Raw genomic sequence first — 27,646 nt, forward strand, 5'->3', positions numbered from 1 at the left:
TATGGCCCCCCCCCCCCCCCACCCCGTGTTTAGAACAGCCCTTCATGTGTATTTTACTAGTTATGGATGTGATGCTTTAACCTGTGGAAGAACCTATGCACTTGTAAGTCACTTTGGATTAAAAGCATCTGCCAAATGACTAAAATGTACATATCTGCGGCCGGGTTTACTGAAGACCTTTAGCAGGTGAAAAACCTTTCAGCACACGTAAAACCAATAACATCACCAATGATATACTGACCCGTGCAACTGCCCGTCATTTGCCACAGTGACATTAAAGATAATGTAATTTAATAACTAAAATCAATAAAACTCTCACTCTGCCGCTCACTGGTAGTTTTCTGTTTATCGCACCATCCTCTGCAGACTCTAGAGAATGGCGTTGATGAAAATCCCAGGAGATCCGTCGTTTCCGAGATACTCAAACCACCCTGTCTGGCACCAACAATCATTCCACGGTCAAATTAATTTAGGTCACATTTCTACCCCATTCTGACATTTGGTTCTGTACAGCAGCCGAACCTCTTGACCACGTCCGCACGCTTTCATGCACTCAGTTGCTGCCACACGATTGGCTGACTAAATATTTGCATTAACAAGCAATGCAAATAGAACAGGTCTGCCTAATAAATTGCTCACTGAGTGTGTGGCCTGTAGTGGTCTGTAGCGTAGTGGTGAAGGTAAATGACTGGGACACGCAAGGTCGGTGGTTTGATCCCCGGTGTAGCCACAATATGATCCGCACAGCCATTGGGCCCTTGAGCAAGGCCCTTAACCCTGCATTGCTCCAGGGGAGGATCGTCTCCTGCTTAATCTAATCAACTTTACGTCACTCTGGACAAGAGCGTCAGCCAAATGCCAATAATGTAATGTAATGTAATGTAATGTGTGCTTTCCCCTCAGATCTCTGCGGTGAATGGGGCCGGACTGGGCCCCAGTTCAGAGGTCGAACTCACAACTGAAATCACAGGTTTGCCTTTTTCGTCCATTTCTTTTCGTTGAACGAACGGACGTTCTCGACGGCGATGTTAACAGTCCCGTCGTCTCTGTGGGGTTTTCGCAGCTCCCCCGAAGCCTACCCAAAAGCCACAGGTGGCCGTGGACAAACACGGGGTCCTCCTGGTGACCGCCAGGACCATGACCATCATGGTGCCCACGTGCTTCTTCTCCGACAGGAACGGGCCCATCCAGAAGCTCCAGGTCATCGTGGCGGAGGAGTGGGGTAAGGCACACCCCCCCCTGCCATCCCGTTGTTTTTAAACTTTCTCCAACGGTATGAAAAGCGTCCGTGAACAGTGACGCCAAGGAAGTCTAAAGGTGTAAAGTAAGACGATTGCCTGAAAATTCTCTTTTTCCAGTATGTTTTGCGAAAAGAAATGTTTCCTTGGGGAAAAATGTGAATTGTGAACCTTTGTTTTTAAGAGGATTATTAGAGCCAAATAACTAAGTCAAAAAATGTAAAAATTCTCTCTGTGTTTTCCCCATCAGCAGGCATTTTTGTTTGCTGCATGCTACCTTTTGCTGACATTAGCTAATGCTCGTGGCGAATAGAAAAAAGTTTCAAAATGTTGCCGAAAATTTGCTAACGCGAGTAAACGTTTGTCGTCTTGAACGCACGTGAGCTGTACTCCACGGCTTCAAGCTGACCCCGGATCAGTATCTGCAATCAGAATTAGAGAGTGACAGAGCTGGTTTGGACTGGGAGCCCAATGCATCCTGTTCTTAGTGCGCCCTTTAATTTTTCAGTTATGGATGACGGAAACTTGACCAACTGGAAAAACGCCTTCAACTACAGGCCGGCGCCCTACCTGACGGACGAGGGTTTACCGAATCCCACCTGCTTTGAGGACGTGGCCCGCAGAGCCCCCAACGTGGACACCTACATCATCGGAGAGGACGACAGCTGCATGGCGCAAGAGGACAATGCCCTCTGCAATGGGCCCCTGAAACCCAAAACCCCCTACGTGTATGTGCAGTAATGCTTTGCGTTCCGTTCCGTTCCTCCTGTGTTCTACTCCGTTCCGCTTGCATTCTATTCCATTCCGCTGGCATTCTATTTCATTCCGCTTGCATTCTATTCCATCCCGCTTGCATTCTATTCCATTCCGCTGGCATTCTATTTCATTCCACTTGCATTCTATTCCATTCCGCTTGCATTCTATTCCATTCCGCTTGCATTCTATTCCATTCTGCATGCATTGTTTTCCATTCCGCTTGCATTCTATTCCATTCCCTTTGCATTCTACTCCATTCCGTTTGCAGAGTCATATCCAGTATCCAGGGAGACTCAGAAATGTTCAACACTGTTTCACATGGTCACTGATATTTATGCACAGTTCATGATCAGCTGAATTATCGCCTGGTTATGGGTCTTGGCATTCTGATATTGTCTTTATAACGGTGTATACGTATCAGAAACCCCATAAAAAGAGCTGCCATTCTCAGAAAGATTTCCTTTTGAAATAACAGAGACATAAAACAACGGGCTCACTTGAGCACGTTCAGCTAACCGATAGCACATCGGGCTCACCTGACAGCGCATCGATCGCCGTCAGATAACGACGAGGCAAACTGACTGAACCATCTTTCCTATTGCTTACCGACCGTTTATTTTCTAGATTCAAATTTCGAGCGGTGAACAGCAAGGGTCAGTTCACGGATTCGGACTTCTCGGAGCGCACCAGAACCACAGGTACAAGAGCGGCTGTCTCCCGATGACAGGCTGTGATAAAGGCCCGTCTGTGATAAAGGTCACACTCGCCATTAATAAGCCAGCATAGTGCTCAGGTCTCACAAGTGAGCTGCATTTAATCCACTGATTAATGGCGCAATACATTACCAATGAGGTGAGACAGTTCTGACTCATTTCAAGATTTGCGAACGGGATAAGAAAATTCCACTTGTCAACCAAACAGTAAATGAGCTAATATAAAAAAATTAAAAAAAAGATTTAAATTCTCATTACAACACGATCGTACTAAGACAGACTCATTCACATTGTGGGCCACTGTGCCAGCTGTGTTCTGGTGCGGATAGAGGGAGATCTCTTACGCAGCCCAGCCAAGCCACCTGGAATAACCCAGGGAACACTGGGAACCTCAGTAGTCAGTGGCTCAGTTTGGGGACTTCTGAAAGAGATTTCAGCACAGCAGGACACACGTTTACATAGGGACTTACAATGTGAAAGTGGCTGGATTAGAGGTGTGTGTGTGCTCTCTCATACTGGGCTGCATTAAATGGGTGTGTGCGTGTGTGTGTGTGAGTGCGTGCGTGCATGCATGTGCGTGTGTGTGTGTGTGCGTGCGTGTGTGTGCTCACATTTACTGAGCTGCATTAGATGGGTGTGTGTGTGTGCTGACTTGTCTGGGGCTGCATTAGACCCGTGTGTGTATGTGTGTGTGTGTGTGTGTGTGTGTGTGTGTGAGTGTGTGTGTCTGTGGGTGTGCGTGTATGTGTGTGTGTGCGTGTGCTGACTTTTATTGAGCTGCATTAGACGCGCGTGTGTGTGTGCGCTCTTTTGCAGGCGGCCACCAGTTGACTCGGGACGAGGAGATCATCCTGGGGGTGCTGCTGTCCTTCTTCCTGGCTGTGCTGCTCATCCTCATCATCTACGCGTCCGTACGGTACGGTCACGTCCATTACGGTCATGGCCATTACGGTCACGCACATCCCAGCAGCAGCCCTGCAGCGGTCCTGCACCGCCATGTGGCTTTAAAAGCTGTTCTCGAAGGTCCTAAAATGGAGGGTTAGAGCCTCTAGCCTACTGGCTAAGGTGCTTGACTGGTACCTGGAAGATCGGTGGTTCAAGCCCCGGTGCGGCCACAGTAAGATCAGTGCGGCTGCCGGGTCCTTGAGCAAGGCCCTTGACCCCGCATTGCTCCAGTGCGTATTGGCCCCCTGCTTGGTCGAATCAACTGTCAAGTCACTTTGGCTAAAAGCGTCAGCTACACGGCTGTACCGTAATGGGGTTTCCCTCCACCCTCCTGCAAATCCCAGAATCCACCAGAAGCAGAAGGAAGGGGGCACCTATTCGCCGCGCGAGGCCGAGATCATCGACACCAAGTTCAAGCTGGACCAGCTGATCGCCGTGGCCGACCTGGAGCTGAAAGAGGAGAACCTGAACCGGTGAGAGGGCCTCCCGGCCCTGCCGTGACCTCCCCCCCCCCCCTCCCAAGACCCCCTGGGATTTTGGGTGGAGGTCAAGCTGTCTGTGTTTGGTTTTTGTTTGTGTCTCATTAGAGTCAACTCCGGGGGGGGGGCGGGGCTCAGCTTGAGTTTGGAGAAGATTATTGCCCTGGCTCTTGTTCAGAGTTAAAGGGCCGCTGGGGTTCTTTTCCTCCACTTGGCTGTGTCCCAGTACCTGCGACTGTCTTGGATACGTAAGGCTAGGCTAATGTCCCATTTTACCCACAAACAGCGAGGCAAGGCTAATGTCCCATTTTACCCACAAACAGCGAGGCAAGGCTAATGTCCAATTTTATCCACGCACAGCAAGGCTAGGCTAATGTCCTATTTTACCCATGCACAGTGAGGCTAGGCTAATGTTCTATTTTACCCATGCACAGCAAGGCTAGGCTAAAGTCCTATTTTACCCATGCACAGCAAGGCTAGGCTAAAGTCCTATTTTACCCACACATAACAAGGCTAGGCTAATAGTCCTATTTTACCCACACATAACAAGGTTAGGCTAAAGTCCTATTTTACCCACACATAGCAAGGCTACGCTAAAGTCCTATTTTACCCACACATAACAAGGCTACGCTAAAGTCCTATTTTACCCACACATAACAAGGCTAGGCTAATAGTCCTATTTTACCCACACATAACAAGGTTAGGCTAAAGTCCTATTTTACCCACACATAACAAGGTTAGGCTAAAGTCCTATTTTACCCACACATAACAAGGCTAGGCTAATAGTAATATTTTACCCACACATAACAAGGCTAGGCTAATAGTCCTATTTTACCCACACATAACAAGGTTAGGCTAAAGTCCTATTTTACCCACACATAACAAGGCTAGGCTAAAGTCCTATTTTACCCACACATAACAAGGCTAGGCTAATAGTCCAAGCACCACTTATATTACAATGGCTGCACTGGAAAGGGTGCAGTTTGGTCCCAGGATTAAATCAGTCGTGCTCTTTTTTTACTTGCAGGACCCACATGTGTGTTCTTAATTCTTCTTCTGCAATAGGAGTGTCTGTATATGACTCACCCTGCACCGTCATTGCTTATGAGCAAAACTTGGTAACACTGACACCGAACCTCACTTATCTTGGCTTTCTGCGGGTGCTGTTGGGGTGCTGTTGGGGTTCTCTTGGGGTGCTGTTTGGGGTTTTGTCCTGCTTTGCCTTGCTTAAACAACTGGCACTCTGCTCACTAACCTGGCCTTGGCTCTCTGTTTCCAGGTACTCCTCCTTTTTCTTTAGACGGAAGGAAATATTTGTCATCCAGTAAGTTTCTCCTTGTGCAGTCTTGCGCCCCGGTTTGATTTTTCAGGCTCTGCTTGATCAGGGCCGATTTCTCTCTCTCTCGCTCGCTCCTTCTCTGTCCCTCTATCCACCATTCGTTCTTCTTTCTCTCTCTCTCTCCCCCCCTCTCTCTCTCTCTTCCCCTCTCCCTCTCTCTCTCTCTCTCTTTTCCCCCCTCTCTCTCATGTCTGTGTTGTTCTGTTAAACGATGGTGTACTTTTTCAGCTTTGTCTAGCGTGTTACTTGCTTGCCACTGACACCCTCGTTCTAGTCCACACGAGCACGGATAGAGTATTACACATGCATGCATATGAAATATGATTTTTAAAACAGGCCTGTTGCGCCTTTCGTGCATAGAGCTATTTATCTGATGATTAGGTGATACACCTCTACTGTAGATAACAAGGTCGATACAGGTAACATCCAAGGCCCTCTGTCACCAGTGTTCAGTCCTGACGCTCAGCTGTGTGCAGTGGCTGCAGAAAGCATGGATTAATGTTTGTTTCAATGCTGCATCCATTTTGAAACGCCATGTTTTTTTTTCTCTGTGAATTCTATTCCAGGCTTCTCAGTTATAGAAAATCCCTCAAGTAAGTGTTTGGACATGTTGCGTGTTGCCCTTGCGTTTGTGTGTGGCGTGATGACTCCTGATCTGGTAAATCGGACGGGCGTGACGAACGCTCTGGTAACAGAACCTGGAGCCCAGCTCCCGTGGGGCCCGGAACCTCTCATAATAAAACTGTGATGTCACCGCTGTGGCCCCTCCACCAATCGGAGCAGAGAGCCTTCAGCTAGGGAGATTTGTATTTGTATTTGTGTGTGCGTCTATACGTGTGTGTGTGTGTATTCAGATGCGTGTGTTTGTGTGTGGGTGCATGAGCGTGTGTGTGTGCGTGTGCGTGTGTGTGTGTGTGCGTGTGTATGCAGATGTGTGTGTGTGTGTGTGTGTGTGTGTGTGTGTGTGTGAGTGTATGCAGATGTATGTGAGTGCGTGTGCGTTTCATGCACTGGGAGGCCTGGTCAATTGTTCCTCTCTTCCTCTGTGTTTTTTTCAGGCCGGTTAATAAGAAGTCGTTTCTGCAGCACGTGGAGGACCTGTGCGCCAATGAGAACGTCAAGTTCCTGGAGGAATTCTCCGTATGTGACAAACGAGCTCATACTCAGACACACACACACAAGCTCACACACACACACACACACACACACACACAAAAGCCCACACACACACACACACACACACACACACACACACAAAAAGCCCATACACACACACACACACACACACACACACACAAAAAAGCCCACACACACACACCAGCCCCCCAGGTGAGAGCACAGCCACTCCCGGGTCATCATGGGCAGTGTTTGGATAGTAATGCAAGGCCACCCTGAGGCCAGCAACCCGTCGAGTGTAATTCACTCGTGCGCCAGGTTTCCACGGATACTGTTACCACGCGGAGACCGCATACCGAAGAATCCCGACCGTAGCATATCACCGTGCCTAATTATTATCATTGTGAACGCTGAGGATTCATAAAAACATTATTTGATTTATTGTCTAATGCCACATCTCCCTTGATTGGCCACGCTGATGGCGTGGGAGTGTGGAGTTCAGTTTGAGGCTGAACGTAGACCGTTGATTGATTGTTGGGCGACACTTGCTGCTGGTCAGCTTGTCACCCCAGAATACAGAGGTTAAGCTGTGATCCCCAGCCCAAATAAGGGGGTCCCACCAGGTCAAGTGGGTACTTGCGTATGCCCCCACATCAGGGCTAACATCACCCAGTGCAGGGGCGTCAAACGCCAGTCCTGGAGGGCCGCAGTGTCTGCTGGTGTTCGTGGTTTCCTTTCAATCAGCAGCCAATTAAGGCCTTGAGAACAAGGTGTGTGAACTCTTTAGCCAAAAAAAGACTTTGGAATTCATCTCTCGTGCTGAAACACACCGAAAACCAGCAGACACTGCGGCCCTCCAGGACTGGAGTTTGACACCCCTGACCTAGAATATGAAGGTGCACACGCACCAGCGTCCTCCTGGTTTTAGTATCTAAAGTAACTAGTACCGAAACGTTCGCAAAGGGCAGTGACAGGGGTTTTCTGAAAAGTCCCCAACCCTCCCCCCACCCCCTCCTGTGGTCAGCTCAGCGACCTCATCCGATAACTGTGCAAAGGCCATACGTCGTGTCACGTGGTAAATCGTTTTAAAAACAGCTCTGAAAAATCGCAGTTAAGACCCAAAAATACTTCAACCAAAATTGCGATTGTTTTGCTTGGATCAGGATGATGGGAAAAGCTCAAAAACACGTCAAATATGTGCGCGGGCCTTTAAGGGCAGAGTGAGTGGCAGGAGAGGGAAGCTTTGCTCCACAAGGGGCAGGGATTCTCCCGCACGAGCAGACGTGAGCGTGTGTGAGTTTCAGCGAGCTGTTCTGTCTTTCTCCGCCAGGAACTCCCCAAACTGCTGCATGACCTGGCCACCTCGGACGCCGACCTGCCCTGGAACCGCTCCAAGAACCGCTTCACCAACATCAAGCCCTGTACGTACCCGCGTTAGCACGATGCTAAAGTAGCGCTGCCAAAACACACCAACATAAAGCCCTGTACGTACCGCGTTAGCACGATGCTAAAGTAGCATTGCTGCCAAAACTCACCAACATCAAACCCTGTACGTACCACGTTAGCACGATGCTAAAGTAGCATTGCCAAAACACACCAACATCAAGCCCTGTACGTACCGTGTTAGCACGATGCTAAAGTAGTAGCGCTGGCAAAAAAACAAAAAAACAAAATTGTGTTTAAATGCACTGAAATGTCATGTGATCGTTTCCTAGACAACAACAACCGGGTGAAGTTGCTGTCGGAGCCGGGGGTGCCTGGATCAGACTACATCAACGCCAGCTTTGTCTCGGTACGGCAATCCCCGTTGACTCGAGGGGCGATGGGTTCAAATCCCAAATGGGATACACCTCTCATTCAAAAAAAGTACTTAATTAGAGTCATAGTGGAATGCCAGGTGTTAGACAGGTGAAATGCGCTGAGTCATAGTGGAATTCCAGGTGTTAAATACAGGTGAAATACGCTGAGTCATAGTGGAATTCCAGGTGTTAAAGACAGGTAACACACGCAGTCATCATGGAATTCCAGGTGTTAAAGACAGGTGAAATACGCTGAGTCATAGTGCAATTCCAGGTGTTGAAGACAGGTGAAATATGCTGAGTCATAGTGGAATTCCAGGTGTTAAAGACAGGTAAAATATGCTGAGTCATAGTGCAATTCCAGGTGTTAAAGACAGGTAACATACCAGAGTCATCATGGAATTCCAGGCGTTAATGACAGGTGAAATATGCAGAGTTATAGTGCAATTCCAGGTGTTAAAAGACAGGTGAAATGTGCTGAGTCATAGTGCAATTCCAGGTGTTAGACAGGTGTAATATGCTGAGTCATCATGGAATTCCAGGCGTTAAAGACAGGTGAAATACACTGAGTTATAGTGGAATTCCAGGTGTTAAAAGACAGGTGAAATGTGCTGAGTCATAGTGGAATTCCAGGTGTTAAAGACAGGTAACATACGCTGAGTCATAGTGGCATTCCAGGTGTTAAAATAGGTAACATCCACTCTGCAGCTCTCTCTCCCCCCCCCCCCCCCGCGTTGTGCCCCGTCACCACAGCCCGGCTCTGCACAGCCCGGCGGAATGTTCTGGCACACGGCCCAGTGGCTCCTGCATGGGGACCCCTCCCCGCACGCTTGCAGTGCCGTCATGTGTATACTTAGCCCTGGCCTCCCGTCACGCTCGCTGTGCGTAACATTAATGAGGGGAGCCTCCGGCTCGGCCCTCAGATAACAACGTGTGCCTTTTCTCCCTCTGCTCATTCACGTACTGCGCTACGGTGTGAGACAGAGACAGATTACGACAGTGGGATAGATATTCTATTATGATATTTCATATGCACTGTACAGCCTGTAGCCTTGAGGCTAGGGTGCACGACTGGGACCAAGGAAGGTTGGTGGTTGAAGCCACGATAGCATCCGCACAGCCGTTGGGCCCTTGAGCAAGGCCCTTAACCCCTTCACCCTGCATTTCTCAATGGGGGGACTGTCCCCTGCAAGTCACTTTGGATAAAAGTGTCAGCTATGTAACAAATTATGCTCATGGCTGTAGGGAGAGAGGCTGTCTTATCTGCACTGACCGTTCTCCCCCCCCCCTCTCTGCACTGCAGGGCTACCTGTGTCCCAACGAGTTCATCGCCACGCAGGGGCCCCTGCCGGGCACGGTGGCCGACTTCTGGAGGATGGTGTGGGAGACGCGCTCACGCACCATCGCCATGCTCACCCAGTGCTTCGAGAAGGGCCGGGTGAGACACCGCCACCTCCCTGTTTCTCCCTCGCTCCCCCGGTCTGTCCCCCTCTCCCTCTGTCTCTGTCTGTCCCTCTCTCTCTCGATCTCCCTCTGTCTGTCCCCCTCTCCCTCTGTCTGTCTGTCCCTCTCTCTCTATCTCCCTCTGTCTATCCCCCTCTCCCTCTGTCTGTCCCTCTCTCTCTATCTCCCTCTGTCTATCCCCCTCTCCATCTGTCTGTCTGTCCCTCTCTCTCCATCTCCCTCTGTCTATCCCCCTCTCCCTCTGTCTGTCTGTCCCTCTCTCTCTATCTCCCTCTGTCTATCCCCCTCCATCTGTCTGTCTGTCCCTCTCTCTCCATCTCCCTCTGTCTATCCCCCTCTCCCTCTGTCTGTCTGTCCCTCTCTCTCTATCTCCCTGTCTATCCTCCTCTCCCTCTGTCTGTCTGTCCCTCTCTCCATCTCCCTGTCTGTCCCTCTCTCCCTCTGTCTGTCTGTCCCTCTCTCTCCATCTCCATGTCTGTCCCTCTCTCTCCATCTCCCTCTGTCTATCCCCCTCTCCCTCAGTCCCTCTCTCGATCACTCTGTACACCTCCTTTTAGGAGGGCTGCATCGAGTCATGTCCTGTCAATTCAATGCTATATGCTTTATTAGCAAGTGATACAGGTATTATACATTACCAACAGTAACACTTAACTTTAAATGCTGCACATTGTACTAAGTAACGTAAAAGACAAGCTGAAATCAAAATTCACTTTTTGCTCAATTTAGTTAATTCTTCATAACCATACCAAATTCCATATATACATTATACACCTGTAGAAGAACCTATGCACTTGTAAGTCACTTTGGATCAAAAGCGTCTGCCATATGACAAAAATGTAAATCTATTTTCACACCAAAGTCATTTGTCAGTGAAATAGACCCTCCGCCTTGTTTTTCAGTTTGTTTTTAAATATGTACGTTTTAACCGGTCTCTCTCTTCCTTATGGCCCCAGATTCGATGCCACCAGTACTGGCCTGAGGACAACAAGCCGGTCACGGTGTTCGGAGACATCGTCATCACCAAGCTGTCAGAGGAAGTGCGTCCGGACTGGACCGTCCGCGTTCTCAAAGTGGAAAGGGTAAAAGCGCGTTCAGTAAACAGGGGAGGGTAAAACTGCATTCGAATTAAACGCACTTCATTTGTCTAGTGCTTTTTACAGAATGCTATCAAAGATGCTTTACAGAGTCGCAGACAAAGACACACAAATACAGAGCAAAAAGACCAGGCGTAAGCGGCACAAATAACCAGCACGTGAGGTAAACAAAAAACTCTCCAGTGGAGAGAAAAACCCTCAAACAGCGGCAAGAAAAATCTCCCCAATGGGAAGAAATCTCCAGAGGACCCAGACTTAAAGAGGGAGAGCCCATTCCCCATTGGCTGGCCTGGAGTCAAAGGTCACTGTTAAGCTAATAATCTGGAGAAGTAGAGGTCCAAATGGAGGGAGGTGTAGTGTGCTGTTCAGAGGGACAGGGAGAACTGCAGTCCGTAAAAGTCAGGGCGGCCTGTAGCATAGTGGTTATGGTGCATGACTGGGACCTGCAAGGTCGGTGGTTCGATCCCCGGTGTAGCCACAATAAGATCCGCACAGCCGTCAGGCCCTTGAGCAAGGCCCTTAACCCTGCATTGCTCCAGGGGGAGGATTGTCCTGCTTAGTCTAATCAACTGTACGTCGCTCTGGATAAGAGCGTCTGCCAGATGTAAACCTGTCCCCTCCTCAGGGGTGGGTCCGAGCCCTTCTCCCTGGGAGAGGCGGGGGCTGACAGTGACAGGGCCTGGGTTTTGGGCTCTCTCTGCAGCACGGGGACTACATGGTGGTGAGCCACTTCAACTTCACGTCCTGGCCGGAGCACGGCGTGCCCGAGTCCAGCACCACCCTGATCCAGTTTGTGCAGGCCATCCGCGGACACAGGGAGCAGGACAACACCACCATGGTGGTGCACTGCAGGTGAGCGCCGCACCTGTGCCTCAGGTCCAACTACAGCCACAGCATGTCTAATACACCCACACCATGTCCGACTACACCCACAGCATGTCCAACTACACCCACAGCATGTCTAACTACACCCACAGCATGTCCAACTACACCCACAGCATGTCCAACTACACCCACAGCATGTCCAACTACACCCACAGCATGTCTAATACACCCACACCATGTCTAATACACCCACACCATGTCCAACTACACCCACAGTATGTCCGACTACACCCACACCATGTCTAATTACAGCCACACCATGTCTAACTACACCCACACCATGTCTAACGACACCCATACCATGTCTAATTACAGCCACACCATGTCTAACTACACCCACACCATGTCTAACGACACCCATACCATGTCTAATTACAGCCACACCATATTTAACTACACCCACACCATGTCTAATTACACCCACATCATGTCCAAATACACCTACATCATGTCTAACTACACCCCTAATACCACACCCACACCATGTCCAAATACACCTACATCATGTCTAACTACACCCACACCATGTAGGACTATTATCCTTGGAGGACTATTATCCATGTACGACTGTTATCCGTGTAGGACTGTTATCCATGTAGGATTATTATCCATGTAGGACTATTATCCGTGTAGGACTATTATCTGTGTAGAACTGTTATCCATGTAGGATTATTATCCGTGTAGGACTATTATCCGTGCAGAACTTTTATCCATAAAGGATTATTATCCGTGTAGGACGATTATCCGTGTCGGATAATTATCCGTGTAAGACTATTATCCGTGTAGGACTGTTATCCGTGCAGGACTGTTATCCGCGTAGGACTGTTATCCGTGCAGGACTGTTATCCGTGTAGGACTGTTATCCGTGCAGGACTGTTATCCATGCAGGACTATCACAGATGTATTATATATGTCGTGGCAGTGCGGGCGTGGGCAGGACAGGCGTGTTCATTGCGCTGGATCACCTGGTGCAGCACGTGCGGGACCACGACTTCGTGGACATTTACGGGCTGGTGGCAGAGCTGCGGAGCGAGAGGATGTGTATGGTGCAGAACCTGGTGAGAACGCTCCGGCAACGCTCTGGCAACGCCGTCGCAACGCTTTACACTCCCCATAAAATCAGTGCTATCAGGCCTCAATGCTACTTCCCAATTGACTTTCATTCATTTTTTTCTGGCTGATAACAGGCTCCAAGCCAGTAGCTAAATTACCCAGAATCTAGCACATGGTCATTCGCAAAGAATGGAAGATTCATTTCCGCAAGCGTTATCTCTGCTTTGACCGTTTGAAGAGTGGGTTTTTTGGAAAGTATTTTCCACATTCTAAATCAGTGTTCTGGAACTCTCCTGCTTTCGGTTACCAGTAATGATTGTTACATCAGCATTAGAGTTTTTAGTTGAGAAAATTATACGTATTTGTGGTCTCACACCTTAAAGGGTTCAGAAGCTCTCCTCCGAGTAAAGATGTTCTCCTCACACTCATACTGTCAGGTGCCACCCAGTTTCATCATGTGCTTGGCATCACCTAGGAGAGAAAAATAACACTCACTGAATTGTAAAACATGTAAAAAAAAAACTAAAACTAACACACACAAAGCAAATCTCGACACGGGAGATAAAATGTTAACTCGTATTCAGAATTCAAGTGAGTTTTCACGAGACACGTTTCAGATTCGTCTGACTTGGACATTTAATGATAATTTTGAATCCAGAAATTATTTGGCTAAAACCAAAACATTGAAGGAACATCAAGCGATGAAAAATGAACCTCGTACCTGGTTTTGACGGCGGCGACTCCCAGGCGTTTCTCTGCGGTGACGGTGTGCCCATCCCGTTCCGCCCTGTCCCCCTCTCAGGCCCAGTACATGTTCCTGCACCAGAGCACGCTGGACCTGCTCAACAGCAAAGGGAACAGCCAGTCCGTGTGGTTCGTCAGCTACTCCGCTCTAGAGAAGATGGACTCCCTGGACGCCATGGAAGGTGAGCCTGCTCTTCCCCCCAAATAACCGCCGCCATCGCTAGCCTTCCCCCAAATAACCGCCGCCATCGCTAGCCTTCCCCCAAATAACCGCCGCCATCGCTAGCCTTCCCCCAAATAACCGCTGCCATCGCTAGCCTTCCCCCGAATAACCGCCACCATCGCTAGCCTTCCCCCAAATAACCGCCGCCATCGCTAGCCTTCCCCCAAATAACCGCCGCCATCGCTAGCCTTCCCCCAAATAACCGCTGCCATCGCTAGCGCTTCCTCACGGCGCCCATCCAGCACCCGAGCCCAAACCGACGGCCCAGCTATTCATTAGGCCAGGCGGTACACCAGATCATGCTTTTGCCATTCAGCCCACAAGTCTTTATTGATTTACCGTTTATGCTTATATATTACACTACATTGGCAGACGCTCTTATCCAGAGTGAGGTACGGTTGATTAGACTAAGCAGGAGGCAGTCCTCCCCTGGTGCGATGCAGGGTTAAAGGCCTTGCTGAAGGACCCGACGGCTATGCAGATCTTATTGTGGCTACACCGGGAATCGAACCGCTGACCTTGCGGGTCCCAGTCATTTACCTTTACCACTACGCTACAGGCCGCCCAATTATGACATAATTGATCGTCAAATGATCATCATAACAATGTAAGCAGCACAGACACTGCAAGTCCGCATTTAAGTTTGAAGTCTGAGGGCCAGTTTTATAAGAAGCCTTGTGTGAGACTAATTTCAATTTTAAATGGAGATTGACACAAACCTCAATTTAGTCCACGGCTAAACATAGTCTGTGAAAGCGGCCCTTAATCTTTTAATTCATTTTTGCCCACTGTCTCTCTCTTTCCTCCAGGCGATGTTGAACTTGAATGGGAGGAAACAACCATGTAGGACTACTTCTGTCTGCTTCCACTTCATCTTCAGTGACTGAACTGTTTAGAGTCTATGCATCGGGACCGTGGCTGCCAAAAAGACTGTATATATTATTCCATTAAAGCTCTCTGCTGTAACACTGCCCTGTCAAACACTTCAGACAACAACGAATCTTCCTTTTGTACATGAACTTCCGCGTATTTAAAACAGTGAGATATGCACTGACAACTTCAGCTCTTTGTACTTCCTATACAAATTCAGATATTATTATGATTATTATTATTACTGTTGTTGTTATTATTATTGCTGTTGGTTGAGTTGTTGTGAATGTATTGCGTTTTGTAAGATAAATGAAGCCAAAGGAGTCCGTGTGTCAGGATGTCCCTGTATGACTATTATTATTATTATTATTATTATTATGTATGTGCTGTATTCTTGTTCTCCTGTGTGTCCACTTCCTGTGTTGAGTTGAAGTAAAGGCAGAGTTCCTGTGTTGAGTAAAGGCACAGTTGTTGTGTTCATGATATTGATTTAATAGGCCAAAAAAACTGGTGTGTGGCGAGCATTCTGCCACAAAATGGCTGCCTGTTTGGTGTCGCACAAAATGGCTGCCTGTTTGGTGTCGCAGAAAATGGCTGCCTGTTTGGTGTCGCACAAAATGGCTACCTGTTTGGTGTTGCACATTGGTGGTTGTTGAGGAGAGTCCCCCCGCCCCCGCTTTGAGTCTGAGAAAAGTGCAGCTATCAATCGATCTAAGCACAGCCATCCCCAAATTCAAACAAAATCTGGCAGGACATCTTCATCCAGCTCCCACTCACACTGAGCACACACTGCTTTCAATAGGAGTTCCCACTGAACTCCCACTGCCATCCCTGCAGCTGAGCTGTGTGAAAGGTTATCAGCTGAAAGGACCTTATGTTGAAAGAACGGCACAGCAGTGTACTCAAAAATCGATCGAGTTTCTTTGTATCATTTATCTGATCATAGACCATATATGCAATGTCCTTCAGGGCTTAAACACAACTGGGGGACAGTATGTGAACATGGTTTCACCTGTAGCTGAGCTAGCGAGCTCAAGGCATTCACACACTTGTCGCTTGCTATTTTATTTAAACTTTATCTTAAACTTTTTATTTTTTATAAACTTTCTTTTATTTCAATACTTTCAGGTTCACGCCACTTCTTTATTGTCAGTCCTTTTGAATGTAGCCTGGGGATTAAGCCAGCTAAACGTTTGTCTTTCAACGGCTTTTTTCAAATGTGTTGAACGTGAGAAACAGGGGCCATCTCCACGCCTCACACCGCAGTAAATCTTCCAGATGGGTCACGTAAAAAAGGCCAAAGGCTGGACTGCTTTTCGCACAACCGTCTTTCGTCTACTTGGATTAAACCTGGAATCTGCCTTTAATCTATTTTTACCATCCATGCGTGAGTTTATGAAAGCCATTTCAAGTGTGCACATTCCAAGCTATTTGTGAATCAATGTGTAACAAGTGCCCTAACCTGGGTATGTTGGTTACAGCATGACACATAAAAGTTGTTGTCCTAGTTGGCTATTTTATGTCAAAATTTTTAATTGATCAATAAAACGGCATTGAAATGTTCGACCAAATTATCCATCGAGCCGAAAGGTTTGGAATTAAGTTTCGGTCAAAGTCAACAATGCAGTTTTTGACAACTGAATCAGCCAGTTTGTAATTAAAAAACACTGGGGGTTTTCAAGACCAGGCTTGATACAGTGCTATATACTATTTAGCTTTTAGGCTAACTTTACTGTACGTCCCTCTGGAGAAGAGCGTCTCCCAAATGCCTATAACGTTATGCAATGTAATGTAAGCAGTAGGTACACTTTAGTGGTAGGCAAAGGCAAGCATTGCTTGGCTGAATGGCCTGTTCATTTGTAGGTTAATTTATGTGGTACAGTATAGCAGTGGCTAATGTTTCAACTCTCAAGCAAGCTGACAATGATGAGTTAGGACATTATGTACCATCGGTACAGAGTATCATCATTTGACTGCAAAATAAATACTGAAGACATCAGTCGTGCATGAAAAGTGAGAGATGGGATGGCCTGTCGCCAAAGGACTAAGGCATATGACTGGGACCTGGAGCCCCGGTGTAGCCACGACAAGCTCTGCTTGCTTGAGCAAGGATTTCCTATTCCCTTAAGCCTGCATTTCTCCGGGGAGGATTGGCCCCTGCTTAGTCTAATCAACAAAAGTCACTTTGGATAAAGGCGTCAGCTAAACAACAAATTATGATTATGATCAGGTGTTAACGCACACATTTAAGGTCCCCTGTAATGCATTTAAAGTGAGAGATGATCATGCACGCATTTTGGCGCCCATTTTGGCAGTAGTACTGTGCCACCCCAGACCCCATTGAGATCAGCAGCTTGATGCATTGCGACAGCTAGCCGTTGGGTAGAGTTTCAGCGGCTATATATAAGCGGCGGGGGCTTGTGTCACCGGGCTATTTAAACCGCACGGCCCCCCGCCGCGCCCCCGGACTGTGGGACTGGCGCAGCTGGGGCTCACAGCACCATGATGGACCTGTTCGAGACCGGCGCCTACTTCTTCAGCGACCTGCGCTACCTGGACGGGGACAATGGCGCGCTGCCCCACCTGGAGATGGCGGGCGTGTCCCCCCTGTACCAGGGGAGCGACGGCGCCCCGTCGCCCGGCCCCGGGCGGGTCCCGTCCGAGACGGGGGGCGAGAGCAGCGGGGGGGAGGAGCACGTGCGGGCGCCCGCGGGGCTCCAGCCGCACCGCCCGGGGCAGTGCCTGGTCTGGGCCTGCAAGACCTGCAAGAGGAAGTCGGCCCCCACTGACCGGCGCAAGGCGGCCACGCTGCGGGAGCGGCGGCGGCTGAAGAAGATCAACGAGGCCTTCGAGGCCCTGAAGAGGAAGACCGTGCCCAACCCCAGCCAGCGGCTGCCCAAGGTGGAGATTTTACGCGGCGCCATCAGCTACATCGAGAAGCTGCAGGACCTGCTCCGCACGCTCGACGAGCAGGAGAAGATGCAGGAGAAAGACGCGTTCGGCTACAGCGCCAAGCAACAACACGTAAGCGTTTGCACGTTCGTACTGAACCGCTAACTCCAAACTAAATAGTAAATAGTGCTAAATAGTGTAGGTCTACGGTGACAAAGTATCGGAGCGCAACGTGTAGTTAATAACCGTTGATTGAAAGAAAATGTTTTGGGAGCTAAATTTATTTGATCTTAAAAAAATAGGCTATTGCTCGCATAATAAAGTATGTGGAAGACAACCTATTCCTAAACGATTATTACAGTTGCTTCAATGTTTAAATATTATCGATTTGTGTCTTAATGGTGATTTATGCTTTCGCTGTAGGTTTCCAATACGGAGTACCACGGGAGAAAGTCTTGCCATAACTGGCAAAGCATTGCAGATCATTCCAATGTGCTGATGACGAATCAAAGAGAGGGTTGGTCCGATTTCTTACGAGAACGTTTCCTAAATGTGTGTAATTTTGTTGTGTTGATTTAAACCGATGGAATTCAATTTGAAAGGTTGTTGCCGTGTTACAGTAAATCAAGGAGACTTGGAGGATGTATTATTCTTTCTTTAGGAACTGCTGTCGAGTCCTCCGGTTCAACCAGCCTACGTCATCTGTCTTCAATTGTGGACAGTATTTCGAGCGAAGAACAGAAAAAAATCAGCGAGGAGGCGTCGGAAACATAAAATAATTGAATAATGAACGATGAAGAATTTTATACACAAACTACACAAAACGTTCTCATTTCCACCATGTCATTTCAAATAATTTCTTGGTTAATTGATTCTGGGATTGACATGGGTAATATATATTTTTTTTTTTTCAATCAGCAATAGAATTATTCATGTTTTATTTTCCAAAACATCTACACAGTCTTCGTCCATTTTTATTACCTAAAGGACACAAAGGATTGAAAGTACAGTTGTCTTTTTTATTTTATTTTAAACAGAATATATATGTACATTTTTCCAGAAATTTAAATGTTGTAAATATTTTATACTGGATAACAAATTAAATTATTTTATATGTCAAAGTTTTAAATTAAATAAAAAATTAAGATTTGTATTGTCATTGCAATGTGTGCCTCCGGATTAAACATCAAAGGCATAACTAAGCTATATTTGTGTTGTCAATGTGAAAAACACAAAATAGAAACAAAGCTTTATTTCGAGAGGATATACTGAATACATTTTTCAACATATGAAAATGGGTTTTTGGCACTGGCGCATTTGAATAAACCAATGATTGTTGAAAAAGTGAGTGCTGTCCAATCATATAATACATAAAGTCAGTTATGTATCAGTCAAGTCTTCTACATAAACACATCCAAGTCTCTCCTTCATGGTGAGCTCTCAATTTCTAATTTATTTAATTTTTTTCTGTACTTTAGCCAATTACTAAAAACAATTGCTGCTTTGCAATAGGGCCTTTTCAGGCATATCTAGAGCATCCATTTTGTGTTTCTCGATGACTTTGAGTTCCCGCTAGCGAGCCCATTCGCAGCTTTCTATGTTCCCCTGGCTTTGAGTGGAGTATTAACTGCTGAGGCTGGCCGGAACGCTCTCCTCTTCTCCTCCCGGCTATTTAAAGGACGAAAAACGACACCGAGTCCAAAATAGGCTTGGCTTTTTCTTTGCGCCTAGCTGACAATAAGCTAGTCACAGTGCATCCAGTACAGCCGATCTAGAAACGTCTTTGCTTTTACCACTGTTTAGGAATGATCGTGGTGTTTTAAGCACTTTGTCTTGGAATGATGGTGGTGTTTTAAGCACTTTGTCTTGGAATGATGGTGGTGTTTTAAGCACTTTGTTTAGGAATGATCGTGGTGTTTTAAGCACTTTGGTTAGGAATGATCGTGGTGTTTTAAGCACTTTGTCTTGGAATGATCGTGGTGTTTTAAGCACTTTGGTTAGGAATGATCGTGGTGTTTTAAGCACTTTGTCTTGGAATGATCGTGGTGTTTTAAGCACTTTGGTTAGGAATGATCGTGGTGTTTTAAGCACTTTGTCTTGGAATGATCGTGGTGTTTTAAGCACTTTGTCTTGGAATGATCGTGGTGTTTTAAGCACTTTGTCTTGGAATGATGGTGGTGTTTTAAGCACTTTGTTTAGGAATGATCGTGGTGTTTTAAGCACTTTGGTTAGGAATGATCGTGGTGTTTTAAGCACTTTGTCTTGGAATGATCGTGGTGTTTTAAGCACTTTGTTTAGGAATGATCGTGGTGTTTTAAGCACTTTGGTTAGGAATGATCGTGGTGTTTTAAGCACTTTGTCTTGGAATGATCGTGGTGTTTTAAGCACTTTGGTTAGGAATGATCGTGGGGTTTTAAGCACTTTGTCTTGGAATGATCGTGGTGTTTTAAGCACTTTGGTTAGGAATGATCGTGGTGTTTTAAGCACTTTGGTTAGGAATGATCGTGGTGTTTTAAGCACTTTGTCTTGGAATGATCGTGGTGTTTTAAGCACTTTGTCTTGGAATGATCGTGGTGTTTTAAGCACTTTGTCTTGGAATGATCGTGGTGTTTTAAGCACATCATCTTGGACTGATCGTGGTGTTTTAAGCACTTTGGTTAGGAATGATCGTGGTGTTTTAAGCACTTCGTCTTGGAATGATCGTGGTGTTTTAAGCACTTTGTCTTGGAATGATCGTGGTGTTTTAAGCACTTTGGTTAGGAATGATCATGGTGTTTTAAGCACGTCATCTTGGACTGATCGTGGTGTTTTAAGCACTTTGTCTTGGAATGATCGTGGTGTTTTAAGCACTTTGGTTAGGAATGATCGTGGTGTTTTAAGCACTTTGTCTTGGAATGATCGTGGTGTTTTAAGCGCTTTGGTTAGGAATGATCGTGGTGTTTTAAGCACTTTGGTTAGGAATGATTGTGGTGTTTTAAGCACTTTGTCTTGGAATGATCGTGGTGAGTTTTCGGGCTTCGTTTTGGGCATGCGCCTCCCTGTTAGAGAGAGGGTTCTGTGTCCCCCAGAATGCACTGCGGGTGTGTGTGATCCCTATGCTGGGATGGTAGACTGGTCTCAGATCTCTCAGTGGAACCTGCCCTGCCAGCCTGACCCCCCTGAACCCCACTGGCCCTGCCCTTCCCTGCACACATCCACAAGTAGCTGTGGAACAACCCCCCCCGCCCCCCCGCCCCGCCCCGCACATTCTAATACCCCACGATAGCACAGTTGCTCACAATAGGTTATAAAATTAAGCTGAAATATGTGTGTGTGTGTGTGTGTGTCTGCATTCTCAGACAAAGACTACATTGTCACAGTGACTCACAAGCCTAATCCTCAGGATAAAGCGAGGTCTTATGGGCCTGAAGAGATGTCTGATAAGTCCATTCCTGTTGTTCACGGCGCTTTGTAAACCAATCTTATTCCTCTGTCTCGTTGCAAGACCTTATCAGCGCTTCTTGTATAATTAGATTGATACTTGATATTATGCAGCGTTTAATGAGATTCAAACGAGTGCTTTCTGATAAAGTTTGAGAATGAAAGAAGGTTCCCCGCTCCAGTGTTGGTTTTTGATACTTCTTTAGATAATCTTTACCGGACTCTAAATCTCGAGTCAACATAGGCATTTAGACTCATAAAACCACCAATTACTTTCCAGGGTAAGGAGGGCATGCATTTAACCGGTTTGTGTTTTTCTTGTGGATATGGGGGCAATGATACCTGCTTTAAAGCTCATGGGTGTAATTTTGTTCTTAGTGGCTATTAGGTCAGATGCAAATTCTCCAGTAAATTGAATCCCATTCCTTTATCGCATCTAAATGAATTTCTATTCATATATGAAAATTGGAAGCATTTTATTTGTTTAGTTAAAAACAATATTTATTTTCCAAAATTCTTGACGTGGAAATATTAACCTATTTCAGATTTGGAAATAGAGCAGAATTAGATTGTAGTTTAAATATATAATGACATAAATAAAATACAATACAAAAAACGAATAATAATAATATATATATCGCCCATTATTCCATCTAGGGATACACCACACACATCCACGCAGTTTATATGTACACATGTATCGGAGTTGTATCCAAGGTTTATACAATTATTGCGAAGATGCAAGACGAAGATGCAAGTGTAGCAGCGCAAAGGGTAAAACTTGATACGTCGTGGAAAAATTGGACTAAATCCCTTCGAAAACCGCCGTGTAGCGACGGCAACTCCTCGTCGCGAGGGCTGTCCGACAGTGCATATCAGATCACCGCGCGCCTGTATATTTTCCTCGTCCTTCTTTTTGGAAAATCCAGTCGGCACGCATGATGAGTCGCGCGATACAGAAATACGTTACTGTTTGCTTGTATTATATATTTATGTGGTATTTAGTTTGCTTTTCCTTGAACTGTCCTCGCTAGTCAGTCTTGGTAAAGTATGCTAATAACATGAAAGCCTGATAGGAGGTGGCTCACGCAAGGCGGCCATGTGTTGGTGCAATGATTTGTTCGGCTCAATTATAGGGTGCTGGCAGGTTTTCTCGTTGTCAGGGTTGTTCACACGCAGTTTCCTTTGATCTCTCTGGCAGTCCGCTGCCAGGGGCAGCAGGCAATGTCTTCTTCAGCTGTCCGCTGTACAAACTCTGACGGTTGTTAAAGAGGCAGGTAGAACAATGTTTTCATAGGTGCGCACCGTTCCCAGAGATGCAAGTCACCAAACGTTTTAACACGTTGTGTGAAGTACACGCATTGTATCCTTCCAGACTGTCAACAAGAGTCTGAAGTGATTTCTTCGCAGAATGGAAAAACAGATTGACTCAGGGTTCTAGGCTATTGCACGCACAACGTATTCAGTAGCCTACATTCCCGTGCATAGATTATTACGTTTTGGCCCCTTCGATATTACCAGATCGTGTGGAGAAATTTACGATTGTTGACTGCTCATTCAATAGTGACATCGGCATTTTGGAAATAGTTCAACTTTGAGGCTTGTATTAGTTGGTATAATTCAAATATATATACATACCGGTATGTATGTTTATTTGTCTTTCTTCCTTACCATATGAATTCTGTTTTTTACTGAACTAAACCAACTACACTATTAGAGGATGCGATATCTTTAGTGCTCGGTCGTTAATTGTGTAATAGCTTGCTTAAAGAGCAATAACTACACTTGCTACAGTCATTAACACCATAGCCTCACACCTCAGGTGAACAGTAATTGTCCTGAGAATTTGCTGAGGTGAACATCAGACATGCTTCACTGCAGTTGGGCTGCATCTGTGATGAGGTGCTTTATCGCTTCAATTTAATAGCCGAACTGTGGAAGGTGGAAGGAAGCCTCGTTTAATTTGTGAACAAACGGCGTCCACAAAGCTACAGCGACATCTGAGTCGCTGTACAACAGTCTCGCACAACAGTAACCGTCGCCCACGGTTACATGTTCACGGTTAACACGTAGGTTACACGTTGACTGGTAATTCCACATGAGGGAATTTGATTAAAAAAATTATGAATTCTATAAAATACTCTTGTTGCAGAATGTTTAAATGTAAATCAGCTCTTTAATGTTTGATTATCAGACCCGTATAAACCCCGTATCAACTGTTAGTGTTGAATTAACACTTTAAGGGCAGTTCAAGTGTAGGGTGTGATCCAGGATCAGTTGGCTAATTGACTTGTGCACTTCCACATCTAACACCCTGTGAAAATAGCCACAGCTCTGTTATCACATCTGAAAAAAGGAAGAGGGCTGAACAATGGCGTGTACAAGTTGCTTGTCAAAACTTTCTGGTGTGAATTTTTGCAACTTTTTTGTGTACGGGGAAGGAACAGAGCAATTAGCCAAAGGGCTACAGAGAGTGGGGTCCAGTGAGGGGGGAGGGGGGGGGGGGGGGGGGGGTGCAGATGTGGGAGTCTCTGTGGGGTGTTGGGGAGGGTTTGGGGGAACGGGGCGGGACACTCTGCGGGATGTTGGGAGGGGGGGACGGGGCGGGACGCTGTACTCACCCACAGTGGGATATGGTAATTAGAGCTTCCCAGTCAGGGTACATAAAAGCAGGTTCACACAGGGCTCAGCTGCCCAGAGGTTCCTCTGCAGTCCACCTCACACACACACACACACACACACACACACACACTCTCTGGAGCTGCCCGCAGCGGAGATGCAGATGGAGATGGAGACGGGGCTGTCGGCGGGATGCCCGGTGTTCTTCGGCAGGGGGCCGGAGGGGTCGGAGGAGGACGAGCACGTCCGGGCCCCCGGCGGGCCCCACCAGGCGGGCCCCTGCCTGGCCTGGGCCTGCAAGGCCTGCAAGCGGCGGGCGGGGCCGGGGGACCGCAGGCGGGCGGCCACGGTGCGCGAGCGGCGGCGGCTGAAGAAGGTGAACCGCGCCTTCGACACGCTGCGCCGCTGCAGCTCCGCCAACCCCGGCCAGCGGCTGCCCAAGGTGGAGGTCCTGCTCAACGCCATCCACTACATCCACCGCCTGCAGGGCCTGCTGCGGGGCCGGGCCCCGGGGCCCTGCGCCGCCCCGCCCGGGGAGAGCGGCTCCGAGCCCTGCAGCCCCACCTCCGACTGCTCCGACGGCACGGTGAGTGACCGCACCCTCTTCCCCCCTCTCCACCTCTCCCCCTCTCCTCTCCTCTGGGGCTGCCTGACCCCACTCTCCCCCTCTCCTCCTCTCCTCCTCTCCCCCTTTCCTCCTCTCCTCTGGGACTGCCTGACCCCACACTCTCCCCCTCTCCTCCTCGCCCCCTCTCCCCCTCTCCTCCTCTCCCCCTCGCCCCCACACTCTCCCCCTCTCCCCCTCTCCTCTGGGGCTGCATGACCCCACACTCTCCCCCCTCTCCTCTGGGGCTGCCTGACCCCACACTCTCCCCCTCTCCTCCTCGCCCCCTCTCCTCCTCTCCCCCTCGCCCCCACACTCTCCCCCTCTCCCCCTCTCCTCTGGGGCTGCATGACCCCACACTCTCCCCCTCTCCTCTGGGGCTGCCTGACCCCACACTCTCCCCCTCTCCTCTGGGGCTGCCTGACCCCCCACTCTCCCCCTCTCCTCTGGGGCTGCCTGACCCCACACTCTCCCCCTCTCCTCTGGGGCTGCATGACCCCACACTCTCCCCCTCTCCCCCTCTCCTCTGGGGCTGCCTGACCCCACACTCTCCCCCTCTCCTCTGGGGCTGCATGACCCCACACTCTCCCCCTCTCCTCTGGGGCCGCCTGACCCCACACTCTCCCCCTCTCCTCTGGGGCCGCCTGACCCCACACCCCACACTCTCCTCTGGGGCTGCCCAACCCCACACTCTCCCCCTCTCCTCTGGGGCCGCCTGACCCCACACTCTCCCCCTCTCCTCTGGGGCTGCCTGACCCCACACTCTCCCCCTCTCCTCTGGGGCTGCCTGACCCCACACTCTCCCCCTCTCCTCTGGGGCTGCCCGACCCCACACTCTCCCCCTCTCCTCTGGGGCTGCATGACCCCACACTCTCCCCCTCTCCCCCTCTCCTCTGGGGCTGCATTACTCCACTCTCTCAGAAATAACGTGACGGAGGTACGTTTCTGTTCTTCAAGCATCACATTTCCTGCAATGTTCTCTTTGGGTACTATTGAGTATGTCTTCCAAACAAAAAAAGTACAAACTAATTTTATATTGCTGGCGAGGGGTACAATGTTATGTACCTACAGGATACCGCCTCATTGACAAGTGTTTGTACCTTCTTAGACACTTTTCATAGCTTCATTTCTGAGAGTGTGTTCCTGCAGATCTATGGTACCCGCACGTTTTCACTCCAGTCCCAACAAAGCACACCTCAATCAACAGCAGGAGACCTCATTGAGCTGATAATTAGTCGAATGAAGTGTGAGAAATTAGGGTCGAAATGTAAACCTACAGGACCGTAGATCTCCCAGGACGTGGTTAAGATATAGTGTGTTGCCTGCAGAAGATGTCCACTCAGTCAATGTTCACGTTCTTCTTGTAACGTTCGAACGACTGCGTGTGTCCTGGGAACTCAGCTGTCGGGAGACATTCGTCTCGTTTAAACATTCATCTGACCATGCTTCCAGCCTTCATGTACCTCAGGGGGTCTGTATGTCTGTCCAAAGTTCTCAGTCACGCTGGTTTGAAGGTCCATGTATGGATTGGAGTCAGTTTGTCAAAAGGAAACGAAAGGCAGTCATGAAACTCGGTAATTACAGCTGCTCAACTTACTCAGTCGTTTCTGAGCTCAAGTGAAGTTTGACTTGAGTTTTAACAAAACGTGTGGAGTGATGGTGGCACCTTTCCCGAATAGTAAGTGGAAATGGAGATTGTTTTCCCCGGCCTGGCGCAGAAGAGTGAGTCTCTGCATTCCTTCATTCCGGCATGTTCTCTCCGGGTGCCAGCGCTTCTGCTGATTTACTCTGGGAAAGTGTCATCTTGCAAAAATTGGTGTGACTTCCACCGGTGCAATCGATTCGGCACGCCACGCTGGGAGTGTATCCTGGGACCCGCTGGGCTGGAGAGAGGAGAGCACCAGCACCTCCTCCTCCTCCTCTTCCTCACCACCACCACCACCTCCTCCTCCTCCTCTTCCTCACCACCACCACCTCCTCCTCGGCACCTCCTTCCTTCACAGTGCTGTTGCTCACCTCCGACAGTCCCCCTCTCTTGAAACAGTGATTCAAAATTGTATTTAAATTGTATACAGGAGTATCAGGTCTTCTTTGCGTTCTTCTGAAGAAATTGTTCTGATATTTGTTCTATCATGTGCTTCCACAGAACAGCCCGGTTTGGTGTCACATGAGCCAAGGTACCGTGTACCAGCAGGACATGCAGGCCGGTAAGACCATTAAAATCACCGTTACAAACAATATCACTATTTCCTCTGAAACAAACCATATTATGACATATTATGTTTCTCTAGAAGCCCATTTGCTGTGGTTTTGAACTAATTGGTTGCTGTTGCCCTGACATGATTGGTTGCTGTTGCCCTGACCTGATTGGTTGCAGTGGCTTTGACGTGATTGGTTGCTGTGTCTTTGACCTGATTGGTTGCTGTGTCTTTGACCTGATTGGTTGCTGTGTCTTTGACCTGATTGGTTGCTATGGCCCTGACCTGATTGATTACGGTGGCCCTGACCTGATTGGTTGCTGTTGCCCTGACCTGATTGGTTGCTGTGTCTTCGACCTGATTGGTTGCTGTGGCTTTGACCTGATTAGTTGCTGTGGCTTTGACCTGATTAGTTGCTGTGGCTTTGACCTGATTGGTTGCTGTGGCTTTGACCTGACTGGTTGCTATGGCCCTGACCTGATTGGTTGCTATGGCCTTGACCTGATTGATTACAGTGGCCCTGACCTGACTGGTTGCTATGGCCCTGACCTGATTGGTTGCTATGGCCCTGACCTGATTGGTTGCTATGGCCCTGACCTGATTGATTACAGTGGCCCTGACCTGATTGGTTGCAGTGGCCCTGCCCTGTTTGGTTGCCGTGGCCCTGACCTGAATGGTTGCCGCGGCCCTGACCTCTCATTGGTTCCTGACCGTGTTCTCTCTCTCCTGCTGCCCAGTGAGCTCCATGGACAGGGGCCCCCCCGTCTCCAGCCTGGCCTTCCTCAGCAGCATCGTGAACCGCCTGTCACCCTCCCCCGCTGGCCCGGCGGACCCCACAGACTCCGCTACGCTCTCTCCCAGCAGCTCTGACTCTCAGCCCGCCACTCCTCCGGCCCTGTACCCCAGGCCTGTGTACCACATGCTGTGAACCGAACAACCCCCGACGGACCCTCCAACATCAACCTGCAAAGCATTATGGGACGCTTTTACAAACACAGGCTAAGCCTCGTCCTAGACTCAATTCAGTTTTGAAAGGAGATTCTCCATATTCTCAACTTATTCCGGGACTAAACCTATTTTTTTTAACAAGAGCAAGTGGTCAATTTCTGTAAATATGCTTGGCATTCCGGCTTGTACAGATGTATTTTTAAATATTTTGAATTTTTTACTGTTCATGTAAATGTACTGTGTTTGT

The 27,646-nt window shown here is 48.2% G+C and overlaps 3 protein-coding genes across 3 annotated transcripts in view; all 3 read left to right on the forward strand.

Moving 5' to 3' along the window:
• ptprq (protein tyrosine phosphatase receptor type Q) overlaps nt 1-15,055 on the forward strand; it is a 59,857-nt gene extending 44,802 nt beyond the window's left edge. The window contains exons 45-61 of the mRNA XM_061229840.1: nt 904-970; nt 1,064-1,222; nt 1,747-1,966; nt 2,619-2,692; nt 3,524-3,623; nt 3,997-4,125; nt 5,411-5,455; nt 6,037-6,063; nt 6,529-6,610; nt 7,917-8,007; nt 8,302-8,378; nt 9,689-9,823; nt 10,803-10,928; nt 11,647-11,795; nt 12,751-12,886; nt 13,684-13,807; nt 14,658-15,055. Coding sequence (XP_061085824.1) covers nt 904-970; nt 1,064-1,222; nt 1,747-1,966; nt 2,619-2,692; nt 3,524-3,623; nt 3,997-4,125; nt 5,411-5,455; nt 6,037-6,063; nt 6,529-6,610; nt 7,917-8,007; nt 8,302-8,378; nt 9,689-9,823; nt 10,803-10,928; nt 11,647-11,795; nt 12,751-12,886; nt 13,684-13,807; nt 14,658-14,695 — 1,779 coding nt within the window. The 3' untranslated portion in view covers nt 14,696-15,055. The remainder of the gene's footprint in view (nt 1-903; nt 971-1,063; nt 1,223-1,746; nt 1,967-2,618; nt 2,693-3,523; nt 3,624-3,996; nt 4,126-5,410; nt 5,456-6,036; nt 6,064-6,528; nt 6,611-7,916; nt 8,008-8,301; nt 8,379-9,688; nt 9,824-10,802; nt 10,929-11,646; nt 11,796-12,750; nt 12,887-13,683; nt 13,808-14,657) is intronic.
• Nucleotides 15,056-17,166: 2,111 nt separating this feature from the next.
• myf6 (myogenic factor 6) lies at nt 17,167-19,376 on the forward strand. The gene is made up of 3 exons (XM_061229408.1): nt 17,167-17,742; nt 18,034-18,127; nt 18,272-19,376. Exons 1-3 carry the CDS (start codon nt 17,221-17,223, stop codon nt 18,382-18,384), a joined length of 729 nt encoding a protein of 242 aa, XP_061085392.1. The 5' UTR covers nt 17,167-17,220; the 3' UTR covers nt 18,385-19,376.
• Nucleotides 19,377-23,742: 4,366 nt separating this feature from the next.
• LOC133119194 (myogenic factor 5-like) lies at nt 23,743-27,576 on the forward strand. Its single transcript, XM_061229672.1, has 3 exons — nt 23,743-24,235; nt 26,400-26,460; nt 27,189-27,576. Exons 1-3 carry the CDS (start codon nt 23,807-23,809, stop codon nt 27,377-27,379), a joined length of 681 nt encoding a protein of 226 aa, XP_061085656.1. The 5' UTR covers nt 23,743-23,806; the 3' UTR covers nt 27,380-27,576.
• Nucleotides 27,577-27,646: the final 70 nt, after the last annotated feature.

This window comes from Conger conger, chromosome 19 (assembly GCF_963514075.1).
Source record: "Conger conger chromosome 19, fConCon1.1, whole genome shotgun sequence".
Lineage (NCBI taxonomy): Eukaryota > Metazoa > Chordata > Actinopteri > Anguilliformes > Congridae > Conger > Conger conger.